Below are 27,317 nucleotides of genomic sequence, written 5' to 3'. Positions count from 1 at the left end.
AAATAACTATTAAAATTTTTTAAAAATATAAAACAAAATTAACTTAAGAAGAGTGGTGATGTTTCACTTTCTTGCAAATCTCTTTCAAATGTGGCTTATTAGAGGGTAGCTGGATTTGCCCATCTGCCTCTGCAACAGTGTGTTGCTCTGATAGAGGTATGTGAAAAAAATCCGGCCCAACGCAAATATGTAGTTGGCAAAGAAAGGAATATTTTAATAAAGTCTTATATATTCAAAAACTTGACACATGGTAGTTTAGGATTAGCTGCAATATGGCGTCTGAAATCTTATCAGTGATCTATTCAAACTCTATTTCGTTAAGGTTAACGGCCTAGCTTATACTTTTAAGTAATCTTTTGCCCATGCGTGATGTTGAATGACCATGCAATGATCATTTGGAAAATACTGGTTCACCAACATATACAGATATTCCAAATGCGAACACACTTCATTATATGATATCAGAAAATGACACTCACTAACGTATCACTGGAGCCCAACAGAAAAGTCTTTACGTATTGAGAAGCTGTCAAGTTCACTTCAGAGGATACAAGTTTTTCAAAATTCTAAATTTTGCTTAAAAGCTCTACTTTCAACATTGGCAGCAAATATTATCAATTGGATGGATACTGGTGGGCTTTTTCTATTCATTTTTGAGAAAATACCTGCCAAATAATCAAATCTGAATAAATATATTATATCTGTCATTCTTGCAAATAAATGTGGTGTTTCATGAAATAAGCAACTAGTTCAGCTTGTAACTCTTAACAACTGCACAAGTGCTTGTCCTTGAAACAACCATGGCTCTTCAGTATGCAACATTCATTCATACTTCCCATTTCATCACAAAACAGTTAAAAGATGTGTACTTGTGGGTTCAAAATTTAATAAAACTAACAACTTTTAGTGTTTCATCAAAGATATGTCTAAGTGAATCTGGCATTTGTTACTGTAAGTGCTTAGGGAAGAACATCATGCTTTTGTACAATCAGTACAAATGTCAATGCAGTGAAAAAGGCAAATAACATTAACAGTTGACCCATGAACGTCCTGAAAGGATCTCTGGAACCCTGAGGGGGCCTCTGCCATACTTTGAGAAACACTGGGCCACAGAAAGAAGACTAACAGTGGCAAGGGGAAAAGAGTCAGATCATACAAGATTTTCCGTGCTATAGTAGAGACTTTGGACTGTAGAATAATGGGAAGACATGACAAATATTTTAAGGAGAGGTAAGGTGATGAGATCAGGTTTGCATTCAAATATGACTGCATTCAGATTTGGAAAACGTAGAAAAGTGAGCCAAGAACAGATGCAGAAAGTACAGGTATAAAGCTATTATTGTAGTCCAGGTTCAAGATGACTATGGCTTAGACTGTAACCTTGGGAGGTAAGAAAATGGGCAGATTTGAAATATATATCGGTGGAAAACAGACTCTGATGATAGCCTCAATGGGGAGGATAAGAAAGACAACATTCAGATTTCTGTTTTGTGCCAGGGATGCCACTAAATGAGAAAAGGAATGCAGCAGAAGGCCTGAAGGTGAGGAATAAAATGAAAACATATTCATATGGAGATTTACATCTTGATTTCTAAGTTCCCTCTTCTGGGTCTTCTGTAATGAGTATGGCTGCTCTTGCATATTTAACCCCCTGGCGTGGCCTGAGCTCTGTGGTGTTCTCCTTACACTCTATAATGAATTTCATTCTATCCTAAGGTGTACAGAAGGAATCTATAGGTGGAGTTCTAACCCCTCCACTGAGTTGTACTCATAAGCTGGCATATCACTTAGATAGAGAAAAGACTGGCTTGAAGAGCCTAAGTCATCAGAGGAGAAAACATACCTAAGGAAGAATAAGTCATTAAAAAGTAAGTAACAGACCAGAAGTATAGTATGATCTCTTTCACTAAAAATGTTCATAAACAAGCAAGTAGCAAACCAGTCTAAACAGCTGAACATCTTATTAACAATGGTAATCTAGGAAGATATAGAGATTAGAGTTGAGCCACTTTACATTTGACTTATATTTCTGTATTTGATTTTACTTTTGCTTTTTCCATAATTCATAATTCACTTTTAAACAAAACTAAGACTAACCCCCGAAATGTCTTATATTTAAAGTGATCATTTTAATATGTTTACAAATAAATTTTCTAATATTTTGGTTTACTAGCAACACTTGCAGTAAGTTAAGTGGGACGGAAGAAAACAAAAAATAAAACGGTCATTGCTTTATCTAACAAAACTAAATAAACAACAAATTCTAGCACCAGAAAAGATTACACAAATAGTGTTATACAATCCCAGAAGCACATTCTTCAGAAATGTATGCAAGAATATATGTAATGCTGTGTACCAAGTTTACCTCCCAAAAGTGGGATAGAAGATGCAGCAAATCATTTTTACTTTCTGCATCTTTGCTTATTACAATAAGTATACATTAATTTTATTTTCTGAAATATGACATAGCATGTTCTTTGGTATTATGGACAGCAAAGGCACATCAAATAAAATTGAAAAAGCTATATAAGAAATAACCAAATTTCAGTCCCCTATTGGCATTAAAGTCATACTGACACGCAATGAAACACAAACAAAAACCAAATTCACAATCCTTTCAGAAATAATTTCAGTATTTTTTGAGGAGGGAGTTAAGAAACAAAGGGAAATAGTTTAATGATTCACAGATACCGAAATTCGCTTCTAAAAACCTGTAATTTTTAAAGACAGAATATAGTAACTGCAATCTATTAGAAGTCAATGGTAGCTTAAACCCAAGATATCAAATTCAGAAATTCCTTTAATAAAAGACATTACTACCTGAAAGGACATCTGATAAATCAATTTCATCTGACTGGACACCAATGCTGCTGTTGTACACATTTTTACAAGAAGAGCCACTCATCTCCAAATCAAAGAGGACTGGATCAAATGGTGAACTATATAATCCGTATCTGGAAAATAAAATAAAGTTCTAACAATTTTCCTGTCAGCCATCTAATTAGCAAATCATCTATTTACTTAGGTTTAAAAGTAGTTTTTACACAGGGTAGAAGGAGACACTAACCAGATTTAACTCCTTAAATTCACTGAATCTCAACTATACTCCAAAAGACACTGATCAGAAACACAACAAATGTGATTTCATTTTAAACTGGTAGCTAATGATTCATCTGCAGACTGAATCAAGGAAGAGATATGAGGCACCCATCCCTTGCCCCAGTCATTTACATTAACTCAGCAGAAAGCACAAGGGCTGAGTAAAATGTCGTCAAAAATCAAGATTTCTAATTTAAAAAGATTACAAAAATAATTGTTTTATATAAAACAATACTCCACTTCAAATGATTGGGCAAAAACTCAGATCTAATCTTTAGCTATTTCTTATTTCATTAGTTTAAGTTTTAGAAAATCAAACAGCAGATGACAAATACTAGCTAAGGACAGTAAGTGATTTACATAATTCCACCCACAAAGTTTTAAGAATAGAGAAACAAATTCCCTTAAATACGTCTTCTATTAGCAAGAACTACCACTTTTAAGTGTTTTAATATAATTAGCCCTCTGAATAACCATCTCCAGGACTTTCAAAATTGCTAAAGGGATATATTTCCAGAGAAAATAAAGAGAGAGAGAACCTTAAGCAAATACATATAATAACAGTTCTGTACAAAGGTGGCATCATATCCAGAAAGGCCCGAGATTAAAATACCTTGTCTGAAGCAAAGCCTCCATTGGTGTTAGTCTGTCCTGTAACTGTCTGGACACAGCAGTGAGCAGGGACGCACACGCAGTGCTGCACCCAGCTAAATCTTCATCTTTAACATAATTCAGTAAGACAAAATACCAATAGACAGAACCTAAAAACACCACAAATAAATCAATGTGTCATTTCCTTATTTTCTCTAACAAAAAGAACTTCAGATTTCATCTTTATCAGAATATCCCCTTTTCCTAGGAAGATTTTTGGGAAAACAAAATCTGTAGGGCAACCTACAAAAAAGGATTAACTCCCCTCAGGGACTCTGACAAAGAGGACACTGACAAAGAATTTCAATCATATTTTTTGAGAAATATATCAGGTCAATCTAGTCATTTAGGTTTTCAATAACATGAGATGACTCTGAGGGACATTTTATAACAGCTAGAAGAGTGGAGATGTCGGGTCCTTCATGCCATCTTTCCTAAAATACTGTTTCTCTGTACTAAAAATTTCAAAAACAATGGATGGCAGCTACAAATAACATACTGTAACAAGGAAATGAAGTACAGTTATTCTGTACTGCCAGTTAGATATAGGTCAACATAGCTTAAAGGATTATCATGATGATATATTTTAAGACTCATAAACTTTGACATATCTAACTACTAAGTCCTAAGTATACCCCATAATTTAAGCATCCTACCTCTAAGACTATCCTCAAGAAACCGTTTTAAACACCAGAGACTATTAAAGTGAGCAACCAAGTCCAAAACATTCTATTCTATATAATTAGAAGTTAATAATTTTAGCCAGTATATGTTCAAGGTAAACATAAACAGACTTTCTGTCTAAATTAAGACATTGATTTAAAAAAAAAAACCATTTACAAACTAACTTTGAGCGAGCTTTTTTTCTGATATATCACAAAGATCAAATTCTTGTGAAATATGTTTATCTCACTGAGATAACTTGTTGAATGGGTTGGTTATTTATGAAACAAAAGATTGAGAAATGCCTACAAAAACTAACATTAGGTAAAGGACAAATCAGTAGCCCTTAACAGTAAATTCCTATATTATTACTTCATTCATTCTTGAACAGCATTCCCACAGAGTTCAGATGCTGCAAAAAACAAAACAAAACAAAGCAAGCAAACAAACAAAAAAACAAAAACTACTGGCCCCTTCCAGAGAATTCTAGCTTGCCACAATCCCTACCAATCACACACAATAAGTGCATGAACCATTTTACTTATTTAGGTCATCTCTCAGGCACTTACTGACATTTTAGTTTGTGCCATCTGATCTACAATCAGTAAATAATTATTTTAATGATGTACAGAAAATGTATGAATTGAGATGACTTGCTATTTACTTAAAACTCCAAATAACTTTTTCCCTAAAAATATTATTAAACAGATAATATCTGCCTACCCAATCACAATTTAAAACCCCTTAAAAAACAGATAAGCTACAGAAAAAAAAGAAGACTAATTGAGAAAAACTAGTTAATATATAACCCAAAGCATACTGTGAGTTATTTCATAAGACTACAGTTATTTGTGACTGAACTAATTTCACATACCACCAGTTGCTGCTGCAGGTAGAAATGACATATTATCAAGTAAGGCCTTCAACAGAACAGATCCAAATCCTGGTTGACATGGGTCACATTTGCCATTACTGAAAAAAAGGTTTTAAAGAGAAAACGTAAATACATTACTCAACAAGGTATAAATCCAACTCTAAGCATAGGGTTGTACTTTCAAAAATCTTTTAAATGTACTTATACAGATTGGAAGAAAATATGCCTTAAAGCCCTAAAGATGTGAAAAAAAGACAGCTTAAATTAGCTTTTAAATAATTTCCATATAGTTTGAGTTTCAGGGTTTAGAGAAAACGATCTGTACAATATTACAAATAAGCCTGGTAAATTGCTATAAAGCGGGGAACAAGGCCTCAGGTGAAGAATCCAAATAGAGACAGTAAGAGTGAAAGTGGGTGAAGGGCTCCCCTTACCAAACTCCCCTGTTACTAATAGGCAGAGATGGTTAGTAGAATTCTTTTATTAACAGATTTAACATGACACTCTGCCCAAAATTTTTTCTTAGAATCTTAGTAATGTTTATCAGCTTTTGAAAATCTTAGTTATACATCTATTCAACACCAAATTACACTACAGTCAAGATATCACCTGCCAAACTGCAGGTGCACCTTCAAAGTATATTTTCAACTTGAAACCAACCTGATGCACAAGGCTAGAAATCGGGCACACTTATGGGCTATGCTTCGTCCTGCCTCAAAGAAACAAACACGTACAATGTCTGAAAGACATTTTCGTGTTTTTGAAAGCAAGCTCTCATTTCCTTCCTTTGAACTGCAAAACAATAGCAGACATTTAGGCTCATCTTGAACTTCCAATCATAACATCCAAAGGGCAGTCCATGGTAAATAAAATCTTAATTAACCTTCCAGGTCCATTTGAATGTACTCCAGCCAACCAACAAAGAGTATCTAACACAAGGCTCTGGGCATGTTCTGTGATTTGGCCATCATCTGCTTTTCTACACAGAGTGTTAAGAAGCTTCTCATGAAACTCTGAAAACTGTAACATGGCACATCGCTGCACTCTACAAAAAACAAAATATAGACACATTAACAGCCGAAATAGAACAGTGAGACTAAACCTATTTCAACCTGGTTGGTCATATGTTTCATTTGAAATCATGAGTATCACAATTTTTAAGAAGAGAAATTATTTAAATTATAGAGCACTACATAGACCCCAGGGAGAAACCAGTGAAGTGGAAATACAATACACAGCATCACTGAGATTATAAATTCTTAAAATGAAAACCAAACAAAAATTTTCAAGTAAAAGCTAGAATTTTAAAATTTTGTGTATGTTGCTGTATTTACTGGAATTCTTCCTTTGTACTTTTATTATTTTAAGAATAGAAGAAGGAACTGAGATTACCTTTCCTTAGAAATTGAAGTTTTCTTAAATCTTCGAATTGTGACTGAGACCTCTTGAAGTAAGTCACAGCCCCGGAGGTTTTCGGATTTACGGGTACCACCTGCATTTTCATTCTTAACATTAGATGATTTTTCCTAAACATATAAAAATAAATAACTGAATGAACAATCCAATGAAACAAAAAAATTTACTATGAAATTTCACAAATAAAATAACTGAATTATGACTATCAAAACATAAATCTCAAATTAAAATGATAGCTTTACCCTCATATTCAGTAAATGATTAATTTGCCCCAGAATTATAACAAGGGAAAAAAAGAAAGACATCATCACTGTTTAAAGGTGACAACCCACTGAATAAAGATTATAAAGCCCGAGTCTTGAGTCTAAGTCCCAGCAATAGCTATATGAGATATGCCAGCTCCCCAGTCTCTAAGGTTCACTCACTTTCAATAGGAAAAATGGAGGTAATAGCACCTGCTCTGCCTACCTCAGAGTTATTTTGAGGATTAAATCAGATAAAGTACACAGAAGTCCTTGAAAAATTGGAAGACCTATACAAATATAAGATGATTGGTGTTACTGATATTGCTATTGTTGCTTATGAATAATGATGATAGAGAAACAAAATCTCCAGAGTTCAGGAAAATCCAAGATCAGGTAAGTATGAAGAAACTATATGACACACAGCTAGCTGTAGAAAACGAACCATGAAAATTAAGATACATCTCTAAAATCACTTCTCAACTTCTCTTCCTTCAGCCTCCCAAATGTTTACAGGGAAAAAAAAAAAAAAAAAACCCAAAAAACAAAAAAAAGCAAAAAAATCCCAGCACTGAGTTACCAATAGAAGGCACAGAAACAAAGTCTCACACCCAAAGAAATAAGCAACACTGTCCAAAATAATTATAAAGGGGAGTACCTGCTAACAATTACTCCCTATAGAATATACTTTATAAAAGCTAGGTAGTCTGCTTAAAGTTAATTCAAATATTTTCTCCCTGATTATGTTTTTTTAACTTGCAGCAAAGAAAGTATAAACAAACCAAGTTTCTTTAGAAAAATCAATTACGGACCATACTACTTCCAATAGTGTGTCAAATCTCATCCACAATGTTTAAAACAGCAATGTTACAGTTCAAAATGACATCGTTTCATACCTTGCCAGCTGCAACTTTTGCCAAGAGTGAAGCAAGTGAATAACCCTTGTTACTCTGGTGTTTTAGGGATGGAAGTCTTACTACAGGACGTATACCACCATTACAGATCTCATCTGTTCCTCTTTCATTCACTGCCTTGACGTGGAATTAAAAATGAACGATATTTTCCTCCTGCCATACCTAGAGGAGTAGTGTAGAATGGGATAAATAATTCAATCATCAAAAAATCATATTGTTTTCATCTTCACAGAACAAGTGGAGTAATTAACTTTACAAAAAGAAAAATATACTTGGCCAGCATTTTTAAATTACACTGCTTGCATATAATAAGGTTAAATTACCTTCATACATTGGTAGCAAAAGAACAAAAAGCACAGGGATTATGTGAACAGCATAAGATAGAAACTTCAAAGGGTTATAAACACCTGGTATATTTTTCCCCAAAGAAGTTATTTATTTTAATAGAAATCTGGGGAACTACAGAAAAACACACACACGAAATAATGGTCATTAAGGCAACCCCCAAAGACAATGATGTATCTTTACGTATATCAATCCAGGCTTTTTATGCATGCATGCACACACATGCATATGTGGATGCACAAGTACACATTACAGTATTACAGCTGAAAAAGCACAGGCTTTGGGGTCACTACCCAGGTTTGATAGTGGCCCTGCCATTTTATTAGGCATGTGATAAATTAACCTCTCCATGGTTCAGTTTCTTCAAAAGTAAAATGAGAATACTAGTACCTACCTCAAAGGTAACTAAAACACAACTGCATGGCACAAAAGAAGCACTCAATAAATATGGATTGTTATTAACACTAGTTTGCATTTGCTACGGTTTTAACTAAATTGAGATAATATTATACAATCTATATGTAAAACTTATCATAAAAATACCCTCAAACTAACATATTTATAAGCAAGCCATAAGCCTATTATTGCTTAAGCAGGTATTAACTCTTTCTGTGACTACAAAAGCTCCTTCTGTTCTCTTCCACTGATCTGCCGGCCTACTGTGCTAGCACCGCACTCATACAGTCTTCTTATTGCTGTATTATTCTAGGTTCTAGTATCTAGTAAGACCCTCTTTCTCAATCTTCTTCTAAATTTCTTTGGCTCATAACATCCTGTTATTCATCCACAAAAATACAGCAATCGTTTTCTCCAATTTAAAGATTCTTTTTAAGGAATTTGATGAGAAAAAGAGTCATTCCTACTAAATTCAGGAAAAATTAACACTTTCGCATTATTGAATCTTTTAAAATGCATGTCATTTAATTCCATCCCCAATTTTGTCAAAGGCAACAGTTTAATTTTCATATAAAATTTTAAGTGTCACACTCTCATTCAACAAAACTTATACTCTCAGCAATGTGAGAAGAGATTTTTTTGTTTTGCTTACCACTGTAGCCCAGTATGTAGCCTAATACATCATAGGGTCTCATGAACTTGATGAATAAGATGCAAGTCAAGGGAGTACATTCAAATTTATATAAATACTATGCCTGCAACTAAACGTAAATGTGTGAATAGGAACAAACAAATTAAGATAGTTATTTAGGTGGTCAGGTACTTCCTTGGTTTGGGGAAGGATCTCCACATCCTACCCCACCTCCAAATATACTTTAATAATCAAAGTGTCTCATTTGTTGGCTTTTTAAATCTACCCCTGGGATGCAAAGGTGAAATAAATGTCCTACTACTGCAATATCTAATATCTATAAAATGGCCAATTTTTAAATATACATTATCAATTTGAGACATTCAAATCATTACCTCTGATACTTTCAAAACTCCTCTATAAAAACTTACCCTTTAAGAGAAGATAAATGTGTGTTCTATATGACAATATATAATATATATATAGTCATATATAAAAACATCTGAAGATACAGGACTCTAAATTAATGGAAAAAGCAAACATGCCAGAACATGGTGTCTGGTTATTCAGAAGAATTGTTATGTCACGCTAAGTCATTCTGCATTCACTTTTTATACTTTTTTCAAAAGCACTGAGACCTTCAAGACACAGAAAGTAGGATCTACAGTTTCATATAACAATAGTCACTTATGAGAGGAAATCACTTCAGCTACCAGGAAACCAATGGAATTGCTAACAAAAAGTCCCCTATGCCTCCGCCCAAAATCATACTTTTCTGAAATCATTTTTTTAATCTACTTTTACAACTATGGCATTATTAATCCTACTTTTGTAAAATATGTTACTTCACCTTTAACAAGTTTGGGGCTTGTTAATGTCAACATCCCAGCATGCCCTGATAGATCAAGGCCACTAGCAAGCCATACTGGACCACACAGAATGTCTTCTTTATGATCTTCCAGAAATGGACATAATCTAAGACCTAAAGAAAAACACAGATTTTTCTTTTAAATTAGCATATAATTTAAAATGCAATATTGAACAAGCAAATATCCATCCCATTTACATATAACACCACCACACAAAATTCCACACTTAGAACATATTCAAGTAAGAATTCACTATCATATCAAGGAGTTATAATCAATTATCTGATATATTACGTTGTTTTTCATGCCCACAATATTTACATTCACCTTGATTTTCAAAAAAAAAAACAAAACTATGATTTCAAATCCCGAGATATTAAAAAACAAGAATGTAAGTATTAGCGCAGCTGTGTTCACAAAGAAGAGCTGAAAGTTAGAGCATACTGCCAAAGCAGAATTATAGGTTATTTTTAATTGTGTTCTTAAAACCAAGTTTTTGCAAGCCGTAAGGAAATCTTTGCCCATAATGATGCATTTGGATCACTACTCCTTTTACTGTTATGGACAACAGCTCTATAATTTAACTCACACTGTGATTCCTCTACATCCATGTGCTGCATTTCTTCATTCAAATCAATCAGGGACGGTTTCCCATTTTGTTCCACTTCAATGTTAAGAGCTGGAGACAAAGGAAAGGTGATCTGCCTATCTACTGCTGTTTCTAGAGGATAAAAATATTAGTAAACTTAATTTTGCTTAAAATCAATGATTTATGTGCCTAAAATTCTAAAATTTTCTGTAAAACTGGGAACTACAGTGATTTTCATCACAGATGCTATAAAATGGTTGTTAGGAGAGGAAGAAAATTAGATTCAATGAATTGTTTCATAAGTTCTTCTCACTTTTAATGATAGTAAAATATTCACCTAAAGAAATAATTTGCTGGCAACTAAACTAAGAGTTCTTACCCTAGGCTGCACAGTACAGCAACTGCACAGTTTTAAAAATACCAATACCTAAGTCCTTATCCCCAGTTAAATCAGAATCTGTCATGATTCAAAAGAACACATACACACACACGAAATACACACATATGTATACAAAAACATATATATACACAAATACACACATACATATTTGTGAAATAGGAAATTTTTCTTGTTTCAAAGTTTTTATCCCTAGTGTGAAACAGCCAATTTACTCTTAATTAAATTATCCTCAGTCTTTTAAATTAACCTATTAAGGAGGAAACACTGAGAAATAACATCTAGTTTCCGATACGCTAAATATGTACAATCCATTTTAATATCTCAATATATGAAATTCTGAGCTTGCAAGAAAGATAAATAAAAATGGGTATACTTCTGGCATTACATGAGAGGTTGGGTTTTATAATAACCTTCAAAGAGTATGTGACTTCCATAACAAAGTTCTTTTCCCAACCAAGTCTCCTCTTAAGAAGAGAACTAGTAATGCTGAAAGTGAAACTAACTCATAAAAGAACTAACTGCATTTCCCAGAAAGCAAAATTAAATTAAGATTGTACAACACTAAACAACAATGAGTAACTGAAAAGCTCTTAAATGTTCTCTGAATTAACTTTTCTAAATCAAACCACAAAAAGTAGAGCAGGAAAACAGCATGTGGGTGAGGGGGCAAGAAAGGACATCAAACCTAGACAGTCAAGTTGAAAATCAGGTTTTTTTGTTTTTTTAAACCAACTATAAGATAAAATTTTCAAATGTAAATTTTGATTCATTCTTACCATTGACTTTCCCTAAGCCTGGAGCTTTATTTTTCAGCAGTGTCACTTGTATTTGTGGAATATTGGTGATGTTTGAGTTCAAAACAAATTTGAAGTCCACATGTCCAACCATACAAGCTTTAGGTAGAACCAATTCAAATACATGTTCATCCCAGCTGTTGCTGTAATGTAAGGGGAAAAAATTATAAATAAAGCGAAAATCTTTCTTCAGTCATAACCATCTTATTACTAATGTCACCTTTCATACACTCTGCAACCTCCACAAAATTTCATGCTTCTTAATAGGATTAGGAAAAAAGATAAGCAGTTCTATTGAGAAAGATTTCTCAATAGAGAAACTTAGGGCAGACTTAGGGCAATGAATAATCTTACCTCAGGAATCTACATTACTGTCTTGGGAATTGTACATTCCAATAAACCCTTGTTCCTCTAAGTGTGGACTATTGTGCATCAAAATTATGTGCAGATTCATGGGCCCCACCCAAAATCTAAGAGGGTGAGGAGGTGTCACAGGAATTTGTATTTTAAAATAAGAACTTCATGTATTTCTTATACATGCCCATTCTGATTTTAAATTCTATTATATGCTGAAAAATAAAAATCTTCAAACCATGCTCCTCTACTAAATTCCAAACTCATACCCAAATGCCTAACAGATATCTCAAAATTATCATAAATAAACCCAAACTTGATTACCAACTCCAATATCAGTAAACAGAAATTCCATTTTTCAATTAGCTCAATCCAAACATTAGCCATCCTTAACTATTCTCTCTCCCACCAGAGGCTCATTAGCATGTACCATTTCTTCTACCTCCAAACTCCATCTGACCAGTCTTCACTGCCTCCATAAACTATCACCATAGTCCAAGTTATCATTACCACTACCATAATTACCTGAATTACCACAACAGCATTCAAACTAAAATTGTTGCTTCTATCACTGTCCCCCCAATACAGACACCACAACCATTCATAACCCACTGTCAACACAGTAGTCTTACCGTATCCTTCTAAAAAATAAATTGTAGCACATCACTCCTATATTCAAAACCATCTAACATCTTCCCACCTCACTCAGCAGAGAAGTCTTACTATGAACAATAAAGACAATCTAGCTACCAACTACCTCATTTGATCTTACCTCCCACCACTCTCCCCTATGTTCACTTAACTCCAATAGTAGTCTTTTTGCTCCTACTAGAATTCGTAAAACATACCTCTCAGGGTCTTGTACAAGCTACTGCCTTTGGATTAATGTCTTCATGGAGGCCTTTCTCAGGACCCTTGTATAAAAATATCACACATATTTTTCTCTCCTTCTCTCATTCTCTTACACATTAACACACCCAACAACTACTCTATCACCATACTATTTTGACATGTTTCAGAGCTTTTATGACTATATGACATAGCAGGTAATTTGCTTACTGTCTGGCTATCCGCACCAGAATATAAATTTCACAGAAGTCATATTACTAGTGCCCACAAAAGTGCCTGCACAAATCAAGCATTTAAATATTTGGTCACTCAATCTATAAATTTATTTAACAAACTAACTGCAATGATGGATTACTCTCAATATTTTATCCTACAACTAAGAATAAGAATATAGGAATTTCTAAAGTTAAGGTGACAAATAAAAGGAATCAAGTTATTAACATGCAAAAGTTAAGAGAAAGAGTAACATACATATATAAAATAATTCTGTGTTGCTTCTAACAAATACATTAGATGGACTTAAAATTAAAATAAAAACCTTGGAAGAATGTTTTACCTGTCAGTCTGTAGTTTCCAAGTCCTAGTATGCTGAGCAGCATCTCCGTGATGTTGCTGATGCAAGTGTTGAGGATGTCTCCTTTGCTGCTGTTCTTGTTGAACTTCCACCCAACATGGAGGAACAGTAGCTGAAAACCGTGGGGTCAAAGTCTCAAAGCGGGTTAGCTCCACTAGAGATGTCAGGATGTCAAGGGTGAATGGCTGGTCCACCAATAAATCAACTCCTTAACAATAGTGAATGTAGAATTTGAAATAGGTTTTTTTAAAAAAGAAGTTTTTAGTTCATGTTTTTTCTCTAGTCAATTACAACATGTACTGAATATCCTGAAAGTTGATCATGACATGCAACTAAAGTAACAAGCACTGACTACATAATAGGTATAAGAAAAATCCATCTTGAAAATTTTAAATTATAGAAAGGGTACTCATTATTGGAGAAACCCAGACCGAACCTGTTAGAAGAGCCCTGACTGAGCTTTAACAAGCCCCACGTTAATAAGAACAAAAGTGGTGGTGCTGAAATGCAAGCCAAACTTACAGCAGATTGATAACTCTTACACTTTGTTATTTACAAAACAAAATGCTAAACAGCAGCAAGCATATAACATCTGCCCTATTTTTACTTTATTAAAGATTTTTTAAGTCAAAGCTATACTGATGGCAACCAAATACTTACTTACAAACAAAAAGCTTAAAAATACTTTAAAAATGGTATTTTTTTCAACTTCTGTAGTAGTTAAGAGTATCTTGTATACATACTAGTATTATAAGAGTAACAATCTGCTTCAAAGAGATTAGCTTGCTTTTACAAATACATGTATTCACATCTGTAAAATGCCTAACATAAGACAAAGCTGAAAGACTGCTGTTCTTGTTCCAAAGAACAAAAGTTAAGTTTTTAAAAAGGCTAAAATACAAAATCTGGTAAGTTTAGAATAGCTTCACAAAGAAAATGTACACTGAGTTCTATAAAATTATTACGGGTGTACTTCAAATTACATTTTTCCTCAAAGCTTAGAGCCCTTTAAAATCTGACTGAAACTGTATTAAATGTTGTTTGTAAACATTAACAGCATATCCATGTTCCTCCTTTACATTACTCACTTCTTTATAATCCAATTCATCTTTACTAAATAGTATTTCTACAGACTTTACATGAAAATTATTATACCAATATCCTATAAAATGAAAATATTCAGAACTTTGGCTTTTTAACAAACTTGTGTAGTTAATCAAGACAATCAAATCTAATTATACATGGCAAGAGACATGAGTCAGTTTACCTCAACCAGGGGACAATGTTGCCTCTCATCAGCCATCTGGATGGGGGCAATTACATGTGCTACTAGAATCTAGTAGGTAAAAGCCAGAGATGCTGCTAATACAGCACAGGACAGTCCTCCCACAAAAAAAAAAAAAATCATCTAGTCTGAAATGTCAATAGCGCTGAGGTTGAGAAGCTCTGGCATATAAAGTAGTGATGAATGCCATGTATTATACTAATACAACTAAAATTAAGTGTATTATACTAGTAATCATTAAAAGTTTGCCTTTGGTGCAAAGAAGAATAACAAAAGCCCAAATATAAGTACCCACGAAGACAAAAATCAGCTTTATGTATTATATTTGGAATATGCTTGAGTTTAAACATACTTTTTCATTGAAGATTCATTAAATTTCTTTTAAATGCTAGTTTTGGGGAATAAAATGTCTAAGTGCTAAGAGTAAAATGTAACAGTGCAATGGAAGTACAAAAGGGCATGGCATAAAAGGTAAGGAAAGAGTTTAGTGTAATATGTGAAGAGCATGAAACTGAATTATACCCTTAAGAAACCATGAAAAGTTTGCCATAACTAGAGATTGAGAAGACTAGTGTTACTAGTCCACAAAGCAAATAAAGATTTTTAAGTAGGGATAACATTTTGAAAAACTAGTTCTGGAGGGCAGCATAGAACATAGATGGGAGAAAAGGCAAAAACAACAAATAGAAATAAACCTATCTAAAAGGTTCACAATGGGGCAATGAGCGTTCGAATATATCACCCTACGGGAATGATTTTTTTTTCCAGCTTTTTGATTCCAGTAGTATTAGCCATTCTACTCACTTTACACTTATTTAATGAACTCTCCTCTCTTTCACATGTTTTGTTCCTCCCTAACTAGACCAAAAGCTCCTTAATGATCAAAATAATGTTTTTACTTCTTAGGTAACTTCATTAATACTCGTCAACCTACCACAGGTTGAGAATCATTTCTTATTTTAATGTTTACAACATTTTCCAACTACTGAGAAAATGATAAATAATACAAAAAAAAAAAAAAAAAAAAAGCCTGGTTAAAAAAAAGTCAATAAGGAAATGAACTCTCATAGAACCAAGAACTGAATCTAAAAAATGAAATAATGTTTTAAGAGTATATAAGATTCAGAAAACATCACAAGAATTTGCACTTTTAAAAAATCATTAAAAAAAACTTAGTATAATACCTGAAATGCCAGGACTTGAAGGATTTGATAAAGGTTTGGAACCTTCTGAAGATGGTTCTATTCCTTTAGAAAGAGATCCATCCACTAGTATATCAGCTTCATCAATATCATCACAGGTTCCTCCAATTTGGAGAAAATGAAGTTCACCACCTATGGTGTAGTAGAATTCCATCAACATAGATACATGTAAAACAGGTAAGCATAAAAATGCACACTACTTAGTTAAGAAACTTAATTTATTTCAGTATTACTCAAAAGGCAAATAAAGAAGGCTACCAAAATGATATCTCCAAGAATTTAGAAATCAAATTGGCAAAGAATTACAAACTGAAAATTAAATTTAATGAAGAAAATGGCAAATACATAAACATATGTAAAAGTGGTTATTTATCTAGTACTTACTATGTGTAAGATACTATTTTAAATGCTTAAATCAATTCATTTAGTCTTCACAAAAACCCTGAAGGTAGGGGGGAATATTGTGGCCACTTTACAGATGAGGAAATTGATGTACTAACTATATTGGGATCCACAGCTCAATCCCTTAATCACAGCAGTAACAAAACTGAACAAAGATTCTCAATTTTTTTGAAGTATTCACAATGAAATGAAACCAAATCAAGCTTCTATTTCTCATATTTCTAACACAGAAAAAAATGGAAATCAAGCTTAGCAAATATTTAAGACCAAAGGGAATAAAAAAACAATGGATAAAAAGTATTATTCTAACAAGAATATTTGAAGAGTCACTTCCAACATAAAAGAATAAAGAACACATAAATCCTATTCCTGAAAAGCAACTATAAAGCTAGACAAAACTATCATTTAACCAGGGTGGGTTAAACCATGAAAACCAACAGATTTGCTCCTACTCCTACTGGGGGCTCACTGGATTTGGAAAGCTTGTCTGCTTAAAGTGGTTCAGTGGCAAAAAGGCCCATCAACTCTACTTTCCGAAGTCAAGATCCTGTCTGGGCCAGCAAATCACTAGAAGTAACCATGTATTTAACACAGAATTACAAAAAGTGAGAGAAATACAGGGGGCATGGTAAACTTTCTCTATATCCCACAATGATCAGTGGTTACACATATGAGTAGCAAAGAACAAAAAGCTATGACATCAACACATTGCCAGTCAGCTAAGCCCCCGTGCCTATGCAGAAAAGACCTGAAAGGGCACAACAAAAAATAAAAATACAGAAAATAAAAGCCAGGGCACACTTGAACACAACCTTACCAGTAGAGGTATTTGGTCACAACCAATTATAAAAATCTTCAGCTGAATACTAAACTATGCGGACAAAGAGGCAACAAATAAGAAACAAGTCTTAACAATAAAAACCAGAGGAGGAAAAAAAATGAAAGAAACATCAGTTGGCTACTCACTGCAAAAGAAATAGATTTCACAGATTCAGTCCAGATAGGCTTTCAAACAACTAATGCAACAAAAACCTCCAGAGAGGGGAAAATCAGAATCCAGAGTTTTTACAATGTTATTTAAAATGTCCAGCATTAAATTAAAAATTATAAGACATGTGAAGAAAGAATGACCCCCACTCAAGAAAACAAAATCAATGAGAACTATTTCTGAGAGCCCAGATTTAGACTTAGCAGACAGACTTCAAAGACACTACTGTAAATATTTTTATAGAATAAAAGGAAACCAAGTATAGAGAATTAAAGAACAAATGGTAAAAATGACTTGACACATAAAGAATCCCAACAAAGAAATAGAAATTATTTTACAAGAACCAAAGGGAATTCTTAGAGTTGAAAAGTGACATAGCTAAAATAAAAAGTTTACTAGAGTGACTCAATGCAGATTTAAGACCGCAACAGAAGGAAACAGTGAAATAAAAATAGATCAATAGTTGTATGTTATATATGAAAGTTGTTAAGGGTAAACCTTAAGAATTCTCATAAATAATAATAAATCAATAGAAATTAACCAATCAGAGTAACAGAAAAGATTTTAAAAGTCAAAAGCACATCAGATGGGAGGGTATAGCGTAGTGGTAGAGTGCATGTTTAGCATGCACAAGGTCCTGGGTTTGATCCCTAGTACCTCCGTTAAAAAAATAAATAAATAAACCTAATTGCCTTCCCCACCAAAATAAATAAATAAATAAGTTTTTAAACTATTAAAAATGAAAAAAAAAAAAGCGCTCCAGAGACCTATGGGACAGATCAAGTATAAGAGCACACACTTACTGGGAAATCCAGAAAGAGAAAAGTATAGAAAAAATTTTTTGAAGAAATAGTAGCCTAAAACTTCCCAAATCTGATAAAAAAAAACATTTCACTACAAATCTAATCAGTTCAATGAATCTCAACTAGGATAAAATACAAAATCTATAGGTGCATACATTATATTCAAACTGCTAAAAGTCAAGATCAATGAGAAAATCTTGAAAGCAGCCAAAAACTCATCATAGACATGGGAACTACAACGCAAACTGGTTACAGCTTCCTTAGAAACAATGAAGGCCAGAAGGAACTATAATGACGTGCAGGAACAGTCAATCAATAATATTATATACAGCACCATTCTTCAAAAATGAATGTGAAATAAAGACATTTTCAGATAAACAGAGACTGGGTTCTTTGCTAGCAGATCTGCCTTACCATAAGTACTGAAGGAAGTCTTTAGTGATGAAAGAAGTGATGAACACCAAACTCACAAGAAAAAAAAAAAAATAGGGTACTAGAAACTGTAAGTAGGTGAACATTATATATGTATTTCTCACATCTTTGTTAACTTTTTTAAAAAATGAAGACTTTTTTAAAAATAAAGTAACACTTTTTGGTTGGATTTATAATTCATCTAAATGCAATATATAAGACAATAGTAGCACAAAAATGGGGAAGAGAAAGCTTAGAGCAAAGTTTCTCTATTTTACTAGAATTAAGTTGGTATTATTCCGAAGTAGACTGTGATAAATCACTAAAAAGATAACTCTAAAAAAAGTATTAAAAATAAAAGTCAACACAAGTACCAGTCATGTCATACCAAATGGCAGAGTAGGAAGCTCTGGGGTGAAGCACTAGAGGTCAGTACCTCCATCATAGCAACTGCTGAACTAGAGTGACTGGAATTAAGTATTTCAGAATTCTGGAACCTAACAAGAAACTTACAACAACCTAAAGAGTGCTCTGATTAAGTGAGAGGCTGCTGATCTTTCATATGGGTGGCCTGAACAAACCAGCTGCCATGCCCATTCCTCAGCGCTATTGCAGCTGTGGGAAAAGTGGTCCACATTTCTGGAGTGGCTGGTGGTGCCAGGATGGGCAGTAGGGACCCTGTTTCCTTGTTTCATATAAATATTAGTATATATGTACATATAATATGTATATATTTTTATGTGTATAGTCTATTTCCAAATTTTAATCACAGACAGCTGCACCAAATTTACTTTCAGTATATTATTAACATTACTTAAAGTTAACTTGCAACATTCATTAATTGTAGATATTTTTCAAGACTCAGTGTTTCTCCATGAGAAAAAGAGCTTTATGCTATTTGAATATACACATAAAACAGTGTCAAATCCATTTGATTTACAGTCTGCAGTGCTTTTTAAAAGTCTACTTTACGGACTGTCATACATACATTTTAAAACATCAACCTTTCTGTCCTCTTTATTGCTATTAATCTCATCTTTTCAAATAACATCTTGATCAGTCAATCCTTAAAGAACTGGGAGATAATTTTCAAAGTGGTTAATGTCTCAGGCTTTGTCTTGTCCTTCAATTCATCTGAATAAATTCCCTATCACATGAGATCACTTCCAAGAAATCTTCATTGTCCAAATTCTTTGAATACACTAATCTATTATAGCTTAAAATACTACTTCCCAGGGGGAGTGGTAGAGCACAGGCTTAGCATGCACAAGACCCTGGGTTCAATCCACAGTACTTTCATTAAAAAACAAACAAACAAACAAAAAACTAATAATAAATAGACCTACTGATCTCCCCCCCAAAAAAAATAAAATAAAAAGTTAAAAAATACTACTTCCCCTCTGAATCACCAAAAGCATATCTCATCAAATAATTCAAATCATTAAACTCTGATTGCACTTCTGGAAACTACTAGTATTTTATGAAGATGTGCCCTGAGACCACATCACTCAGGTTCTAAACCTCCACTTCGGATGGCCTATGGCAAATTAAATTGTTTTCCTTTTTTGTATCTTTCAGATTAAAAGATTCCAAAAAATTCAATGGATGAGTCTCCAGTTTTATTAAATTCTGGCAGTTTAATGTGGTTTTAGCACTCTAATGACAGACTGCCCAGGTTTGAATGCTGACTCTGTCATTTATTAGCTCTGCGACTTAGGCAAATTACTTAGCCTCTCTTTCTCTCAGTTTCCTTATCTGTAAAATGCAGACAATAATAGTACATATCCCACAAAGTTGGTGTGATGACTAAAATAAACAGAATTAAAGCTCTCACAGAAATGAACTGGCACATACAAGATAATAAGTTCAAATTATCCTTGATATCACACAGTATTTTAATGGTTTTTCTGAAAATTTTATTAGTCTAAAGTTACTCTGCACCGCCCACTTTTTAAAATAATCTAGTTGGATTTTGACATTATTTGGAGAGTTTTTCGCTGTTATTTCACTAGATGTGTTTCAAAGCAGGCAATCCAAATCACTACGTTCACCATTATCCTTCTTAGCCAAACTCTTGAAATATTTTTAAATAGAAGAAAAATTCCGGTTAATTCACACCAGAACCACAAATGAGATGTACAACTCTTTCCAAACTCAATTCCTCCTCCAAGCACTGGTTATAGTTTCTTACGCTTCAAATATCTCCTGGCCTTAATTCCCACTAATCAATACTGCCTGATATTGTCAGTAATTCTATATAAAAATTGCTTTATCTCTCTAACTTTATTAAAGTGTATATTAAGAAAAGCAGGAAAAAATTGAACATTATCTGTTACTCAATATGGCGGCCTTAAATGTTGCAAAACTGATTCACTCTCAGCAAAAGGTTAGGAGTAAATAAGACAAGAAAAAGATTACTTGGCAAAACTAATATTTATTTACTAAATACTTTTATTTCAGAAGAAAATATCTGTGCCAGAAACTTTACATATATTATTTCATTTAATTCTGTCAAGCGTGGGAATAGGCTGCTTTTTTGTAGTTTATAAATAAAGATACAAAGGTTTACTGAGTTTAACTTGCCCAAGGTCACAAATTTGAGCAAATGCAGAGTCAGGACTCACAGAAACAACAGGTTACTATCTTGAGGTTAAAGCAGAGAAGATAGGTTCTGAGAGATTTATTGACTTATTTACAACTAGACTCTTACCTAGGGCAGTAAAAAAAAGTTTTAAGAACAGTTAAAACAGTAGAAAGATTTCTTACTTCATTATGAAAAAAAAAAATCTCTCCATCTATACAGATCAAAAATTCATGCTAGGTATGCACATAAATGAATGCTATATACACTGGTTTTATAAGATTTATAGAAGAATCAAACAAATCAACAGCTTACCTTTGGTGCATGCACACAGCCTGTCTGTGCCCGAGCAGTAAATGACAGAAACAAATGTGTCCTGTTCCTCAGTGCCCTCCTTTTTGGGAGGTTCCACTTTGGCCAAAATTTCAAAGTTTGAAAGATCTAATATTTTTACATATCCTCCCTGAGTGGTTATTACCAGGTGTCCAAGAGTAGAAATATCAGATTTTTTTTCTCTCTCAATGCCATTCTTTGAGGTTAACTGCATTTCCTCAGCAGGTTCCTCACAGTCATCCTCTCGATTATCCAGTATATCTGGTGGAAGCAAAATGAGCGAGGTAATTGTGTCCTGGGGATCTTTGATATGTTGGATTTTTATGGGCTCCTCTTCTAAAGTCACTATCCGAGTGGCGTAATTCATTTTATAAAGTATTAAATATCCACCACTAACATTCCTCTGCTCAGGTTGAATTATCAAAGGAGTCTGTACATCTGCTGGTGATTCGTGTTGGATTATACTAATATTTGCACCATTCACTACAGCAAGATTTGATTCCAGTTCACCTTTCCGTCTATTACATAGTGCAGAGTTTAATTTATTTAAATTATTCAAGGCCTCTACTTGATTTATTGCACTCAAGGATTCAACAGGGCATGTCCGCAGTCCTACCAACAAATGAATTCCATCAGCACAAGGAGTTATTGAGTCTATACAAAGATTCTCCTCCTCTGCAAACTTTGGCAGCCTCAAACACTGAACCAAAGTCCCCGGCTTGGGAAACACAGAGTTCCACTTCTCAGAATCTGGAGAGGTAAGGTTGGCTGCTGCATCTGCAAATTGTTGAATGTAAGTCACAGGAGGATCCTGCAACAACAATTGCTCCTGACTATCCAGCTCCATTTCAATAATCTGTGGAACTGTAAAACCATCATCATGCAAACTTTTACTCATTATATTGTTCATCTGTGAAAAGATTTTTCCTGCTTTCTCATCAGACTCCTTGATGCTATAAAGAAGCAAAATGGGTAAAGTCCTCCTCACCAGAGGAGAATTCAATTCTGAATTAGTGCAGGATTCATTGTCAGTTGACCCTTGTTCTGATATACTTTCACCCTGAGTTCTGCTTAAACCATCCAGTGACCTGTGAGAATTACTACTAACGGGTGAGGTAGCAGGAGATTTATATGTTAATAAACCTCCAGCTAATAAACATGGAAAGGGAATGTTGTGTTGTTCCTGGTGCTTTTCTTTTGTCTTTTCACTCTTAGAGTTGGTTAAACAAGGATTTGCCCCAAGTTCTTCAAGATCCTTAACAGTATCTTCAAGCACATTTGCAACAATCTCCCACTGAAGTTTTTCTGGCTGCTGGAGAATGCTGAGTGCTGTTATATCAAGGCTTACTTCCATGGCTTCCTTCTGTGATGTATGCCCTTTGAAAAGGAATAATATTCATTAGAAATGGCCTTGTGAATATAAATCAAAATCTGTACCACAAAATTTTCATTAATTTTTGTTTTTTACTCTTCTAGTCAGTGCATTATAAGTACATCAGTGGAAGACTTTAAGGTCATTTAAATAAAATTTAATCAAAATTTAAAATTAAATTTAAAATTTAAATCTGAGATGAATCTACTCAGAAAAATCATGGAGATACTGAAGAGACTCAAAAATCATTTTCAATTCAGAATACGTTCTCCTGACAATTTTTGAGAAAAATCCTTTAAAAAAAAAATAGAAGGGTTAAAAAATGAAGGATTATTAAAATAATAATTTCTGTGCTTCAATTCTAAACCAAAAAAATACTCATCATGCATGTGTCATTTATGTCCTTTGCAGAATATCCATGAAACATTATTGTCATCTCAATTTATCTCCTCTCTCCCACCCCACCATGCTAATTATCAGTTGACTGTTATAATACAAATTTAATTCTAACCTCAGCTCAGAGAAAAGTTCACAAGATTTGTCATTTTAAGTGAAATATAAATGTCTTCTGTATTATCTGCTACTTTTTAGATCATTTAAAGTCAACTATACTGCATGACCCCTTACTGACCTTTTGTCTATCATGTGCTCTGCAAGCTGTCCCCTTACAAATAGTATAAAGGTCATTTCTGTCTCAATGCTCCACAAATGCCATCTCTGTCTACACAAAACCCCGAATCAGATGTCAGCCAACCCCTAAACCAGGCATAATCTCTTGATACTGAACTGAAAGTTTCAATAAATCTGCTTTTTTTTTCTCAATAGCACAAACTATTAGGCAACAACTAATTATATTAGCATCAATAATGTAAAGTTCACTCTATGTAACTTGCAGAAAGACCACGAAAACTGGAATTGGCTTTACAATTTTAGATGGAGAAGAACAAAGAAGAGTAAGGAAATAAGTATAAAATAACTCAAGGTGACTGCATGAAAGTTTGAAAGTTACCCAAGTAAAGGAATGAGCAACAAAGAATCACAGAATATCAAACACCTGAGATATAATAAAAGCTCTGTTCACCACTCCCCCAATTTTGTCAACCATTTCAATTAACAATATCTTCAAAATGCTCCTAGATAGCTTTATCTAGATTCTTCCCATTTCCTAACAGTGATCCCACTTCATATAATGATCACTATTATCGTCTAAAACTAAATCCATTTCCAGCTAAGCAGAAGAAAACTTTAGTTATAAACTTAACTTAATTGCACCAATAAAGCTGTTTGTTTATACTTACCCACTCATTTAACTATACTGACATGCAACCTTTATACTGGCATTTAATATTTATATTTACTTTATTAATTTACTAATTTAGGTATGAAGTTGAAAGTTGATAGTGAGGTTTTTATAACATGTAATACACTAATAAATCTTCAGGATGATAACTATCTATTGGTCTAAACTAAAACTTAACAGATTGTTCTTTTAAAGTTATGGTAGGAAATAGCCAAGAAAAAGTTATTTTAGTCTATGCACACATTAAAACAAAATAAATTAGCCATAAATTACATATATTAACACATATTTAAGACAATCAAAGTAAATGTCATGTGAGGTGAGATTATTCATTAAAAAGGAAAATATAACAGTGGCATTACTACTCTGCTTCTTCCCAACTAATTAATGTCTCGGATACAGCATATACTGTACATTCTACTTAGAGGACTGACAAGGCACAATGACAACTGTCCAATACTGCAGTAAGGAAACCTGTTACCTTTGCTTGTCTTAGAATTTCTCAAATCTACTGGACCACAAAGTAAATTTTTACAGAACAAACCTAAAAACATCCTACAGTATAGTATTCTTCAGATAATCATTTTGGTAAGTCCTTCTCTATTCTGCTTCCTTAGGTAGTGTCAATCCACAGCTCTGCCAGCCAAACTCCAGAGGTTTAATCTAGGCATATTTCTAAAACCATCAAATTTAAATTTGAATCCATCTTCAATCTCCTGCCAAAGATTCTTCCCACTCTTCACAAGAAGTTATATATCCTTAATTCTGATATATGGACCAAACACCAAATTTTTCTCTCTGACATCACTTAGATACTTTGAAAAGTCATAACCTTCAAATGAAAAACAGACAAAAGTCTCTAGGTCTCCATGCACATTTCTGAAACTAAAAATATACTCTAATAATTCTTCATATTGTATCATTCAATTTGATGGGAAGCACTCAGTTAGTAAATATAAGTTTTGAATAGCATCTGTGATTTATTTTAGATACTTCAGGAAGAGAATACATCTCCCTTTAATATCACAAGCCTCCATAAATTCACCAACAGTCTCTCAACATAAAAGAATTAGCTTAGAAGATACATATTTTACTATTAATTAGTGAACTACTACTACTTAACAAATTCTCAAATGAGTCAATTACAAATTCTGAACTGGAAGGATTTTTTTCTCTTACCCTAGCTACCTTTTAATACTACATAAGGACACCACTCCCAAACCTGAATGAGGTATCCTACAGAGTCAACAAAAACATATGGTAATTTTCTAGATACTGGGAAATGAAGTAAATAAACAGACTCTAAAGGAAATGTGAAAGATCACACAGGCATAAATGAAGGAGATAAAAGAAAAGGGATAAGGAAATAGACCAATATGTAAGTATTATAATTACAAAAATACCTACTGAGAGTCTTAGACCCAGAGGAATGAGCTAAGCTATAACATACAAAGAAAATGTTAGTTAGAATCAAAAAATTTAAGAGTAGTTCAAACTTTAGTTGAACTACTAAAATTTAAACTAAAAAAATTTAGTTCAAACACTTTATTTTACAAAAGAAAAACTGACGCCCAGAGAGTTAGAGTGACTTGACAAGACCCAAGAGTTATATTGTAAAAGAGTTCAAACTCTAATCAGGTCTCCAAATGACCAGTGACCAATGCATTATTCTTTATCAGATTTTTAAAAATTACAGTAGTAGCCCTTTTGTTCACAAAGGGGTAACAAAGTGGAAAAAGACCACACTTCATCAGAATAAATTTTTTAAGTGCAATTAGTTATTTTTCCTAGAGCTAATTACACATTTGTACATTATTCAGGGCATTTTCCTATATTTGTGTTGATTTTTTTCATTGTTAAGAATAACCTTAAGAGAGGGTTAATCCAAAACCAGTCCAGTATTATGTTTGGTGGCTTTAAAAAAGATTCTACAACAAGTTAGAATTGAGAGCAGTCACTACTACTAACTTCTGACATATAACTTCGGACAATGGTATTATGCAAAATCAAGTCTCCTCCAAAGAGATTTAGTAAGTCATATATGTCCTTAGATCATGACATCTGACATTAGAGGACAGCCCGAATTTAATAACGGTCACTTTTTAAAATACTGGCTACTTCCCAGGTACTATGCTTTATATATTTTCATCTTAATCAATCCTCGAAATTCTATTAACAGATGTTAATATCACTAGTTCATATATTAGGAAGTGTAATCAGACTATAATAGTGACAGTTAGGATTTGAATTCTGACATAATAAAACTATTTTGAGATGCCTTGTCTATAATATAACTACATTAAAATATGAGGCATACTCTTTTGACTTAACATTTCGTAAGTTAATGATCAAAGCAGCATTTACTTGATTCTTTAATGTCCATGACTCTATACCTTAAAATTTACTCTCTATTCACCTGTTTTCTTCTGGGAATAAGAAATAATTAGTAATTATTGATTTAAATGTTACTTTCATTTAACAACCCATTACACAAATAAGCTGAGCACATTTGGAAGAGTTTAATCTCAATTCCCTGTCCTTTGTGACAAAGATTTCATAAAATTCATCTTAATTTCGTTGGCTCAAATAGGCACTATTTAAATTTTAAATATGGAACTCTATATACATACTACTAATTCAAGATTTCTGATATACAATATTTGAATTTTCTGTGTGTATCTGTGAAAATTTAGAGTTCACACTAATACAGAATTAACTGGTATTTAGCATTATCCAGAAACAGTACAAATGCAAAGATGTAAAAAACAGAGTAACATTTTTTTACATACCTGTCACAGAATCTGATCTGGAATGCTCTTCACTGTCTGAATCCTCCAGTAAATCATCACTTAAAAGACAAAGTAAAAATTAATTTCCATTTCAAAAAAGGTATATATAAGATGAGACAATAAAGAAAAGGTACAATGTTACAACCACTGTTTTGCATCTCAAACATAAGCATCATAGACAACTACTACAA

The 27,317-nt window shown here is 33.3% G+C and overlaps 1 protein-coding gene across 1 annotated transcript in view; it reads right to left on the bottom strand.

Annotated features, from left to right (window-relative positions):
• The window catches only part of BIRC6 (baculoviral IAP repeat containing 6), a 197,486-nt gene that overhangs the window by 131,265 nt on the left and 38,904 nt on the right, over positions 1-27,317 (bottom strand). The window contains 15 exon segments of the mRNA XM_032497324.1: positions 2,821-2,954; positions 3,713-3,860; positions 5,288-5,385; positions 5,948-6,079; positions 6,171-6,332; positions 6,680-6,813; positions 7,842-7,985; positions 7,987-8,021; positions 10,082-10,213; positions 10,690-10,821; positions 11,866-12,026; positions 13,643-13,868; positions 16,130-16,279; positions 21,648-23,042; positions 27,127-27,185. Of these exon segments, the coding sequence (XP_032353215.1) occupies positions 2,821-2,954; positions 3,713-3,860; positions 5,288-5,385; positions 5,948-6,079; positions 6,171-6,332; positions 6,680-6,813; positions 7,842-7,985; positions 7,987-8,021; positions 10,082-10,213; positions 10,690-10,821; positions 11,866-12,026; positions 13,643-13,868; positions 16,130-16,279; positions 21,648-23,042; positions 27,127-27,185 (3,242 nt within the window).

The sequence above is a fragment of the Camelus ferus genome, chromosome 15 (genome assembly GCF_009834535.1).
Source record: "Camelus ferus isolate YT-003-E chromosome 15, BCGSAC_Cfer_1.0, whole genome shotgun sequence".
In the NCBI taxonomy this organism is placed as follows: Eukaryota; Metazoa; Chordata; class Mammalia; order Artiodactyla; family Camelidae; genus Camelus; species Camelus ferus.
This window is presented reverse-complemented; position numbering and strand designations above follow the sequence as displayed.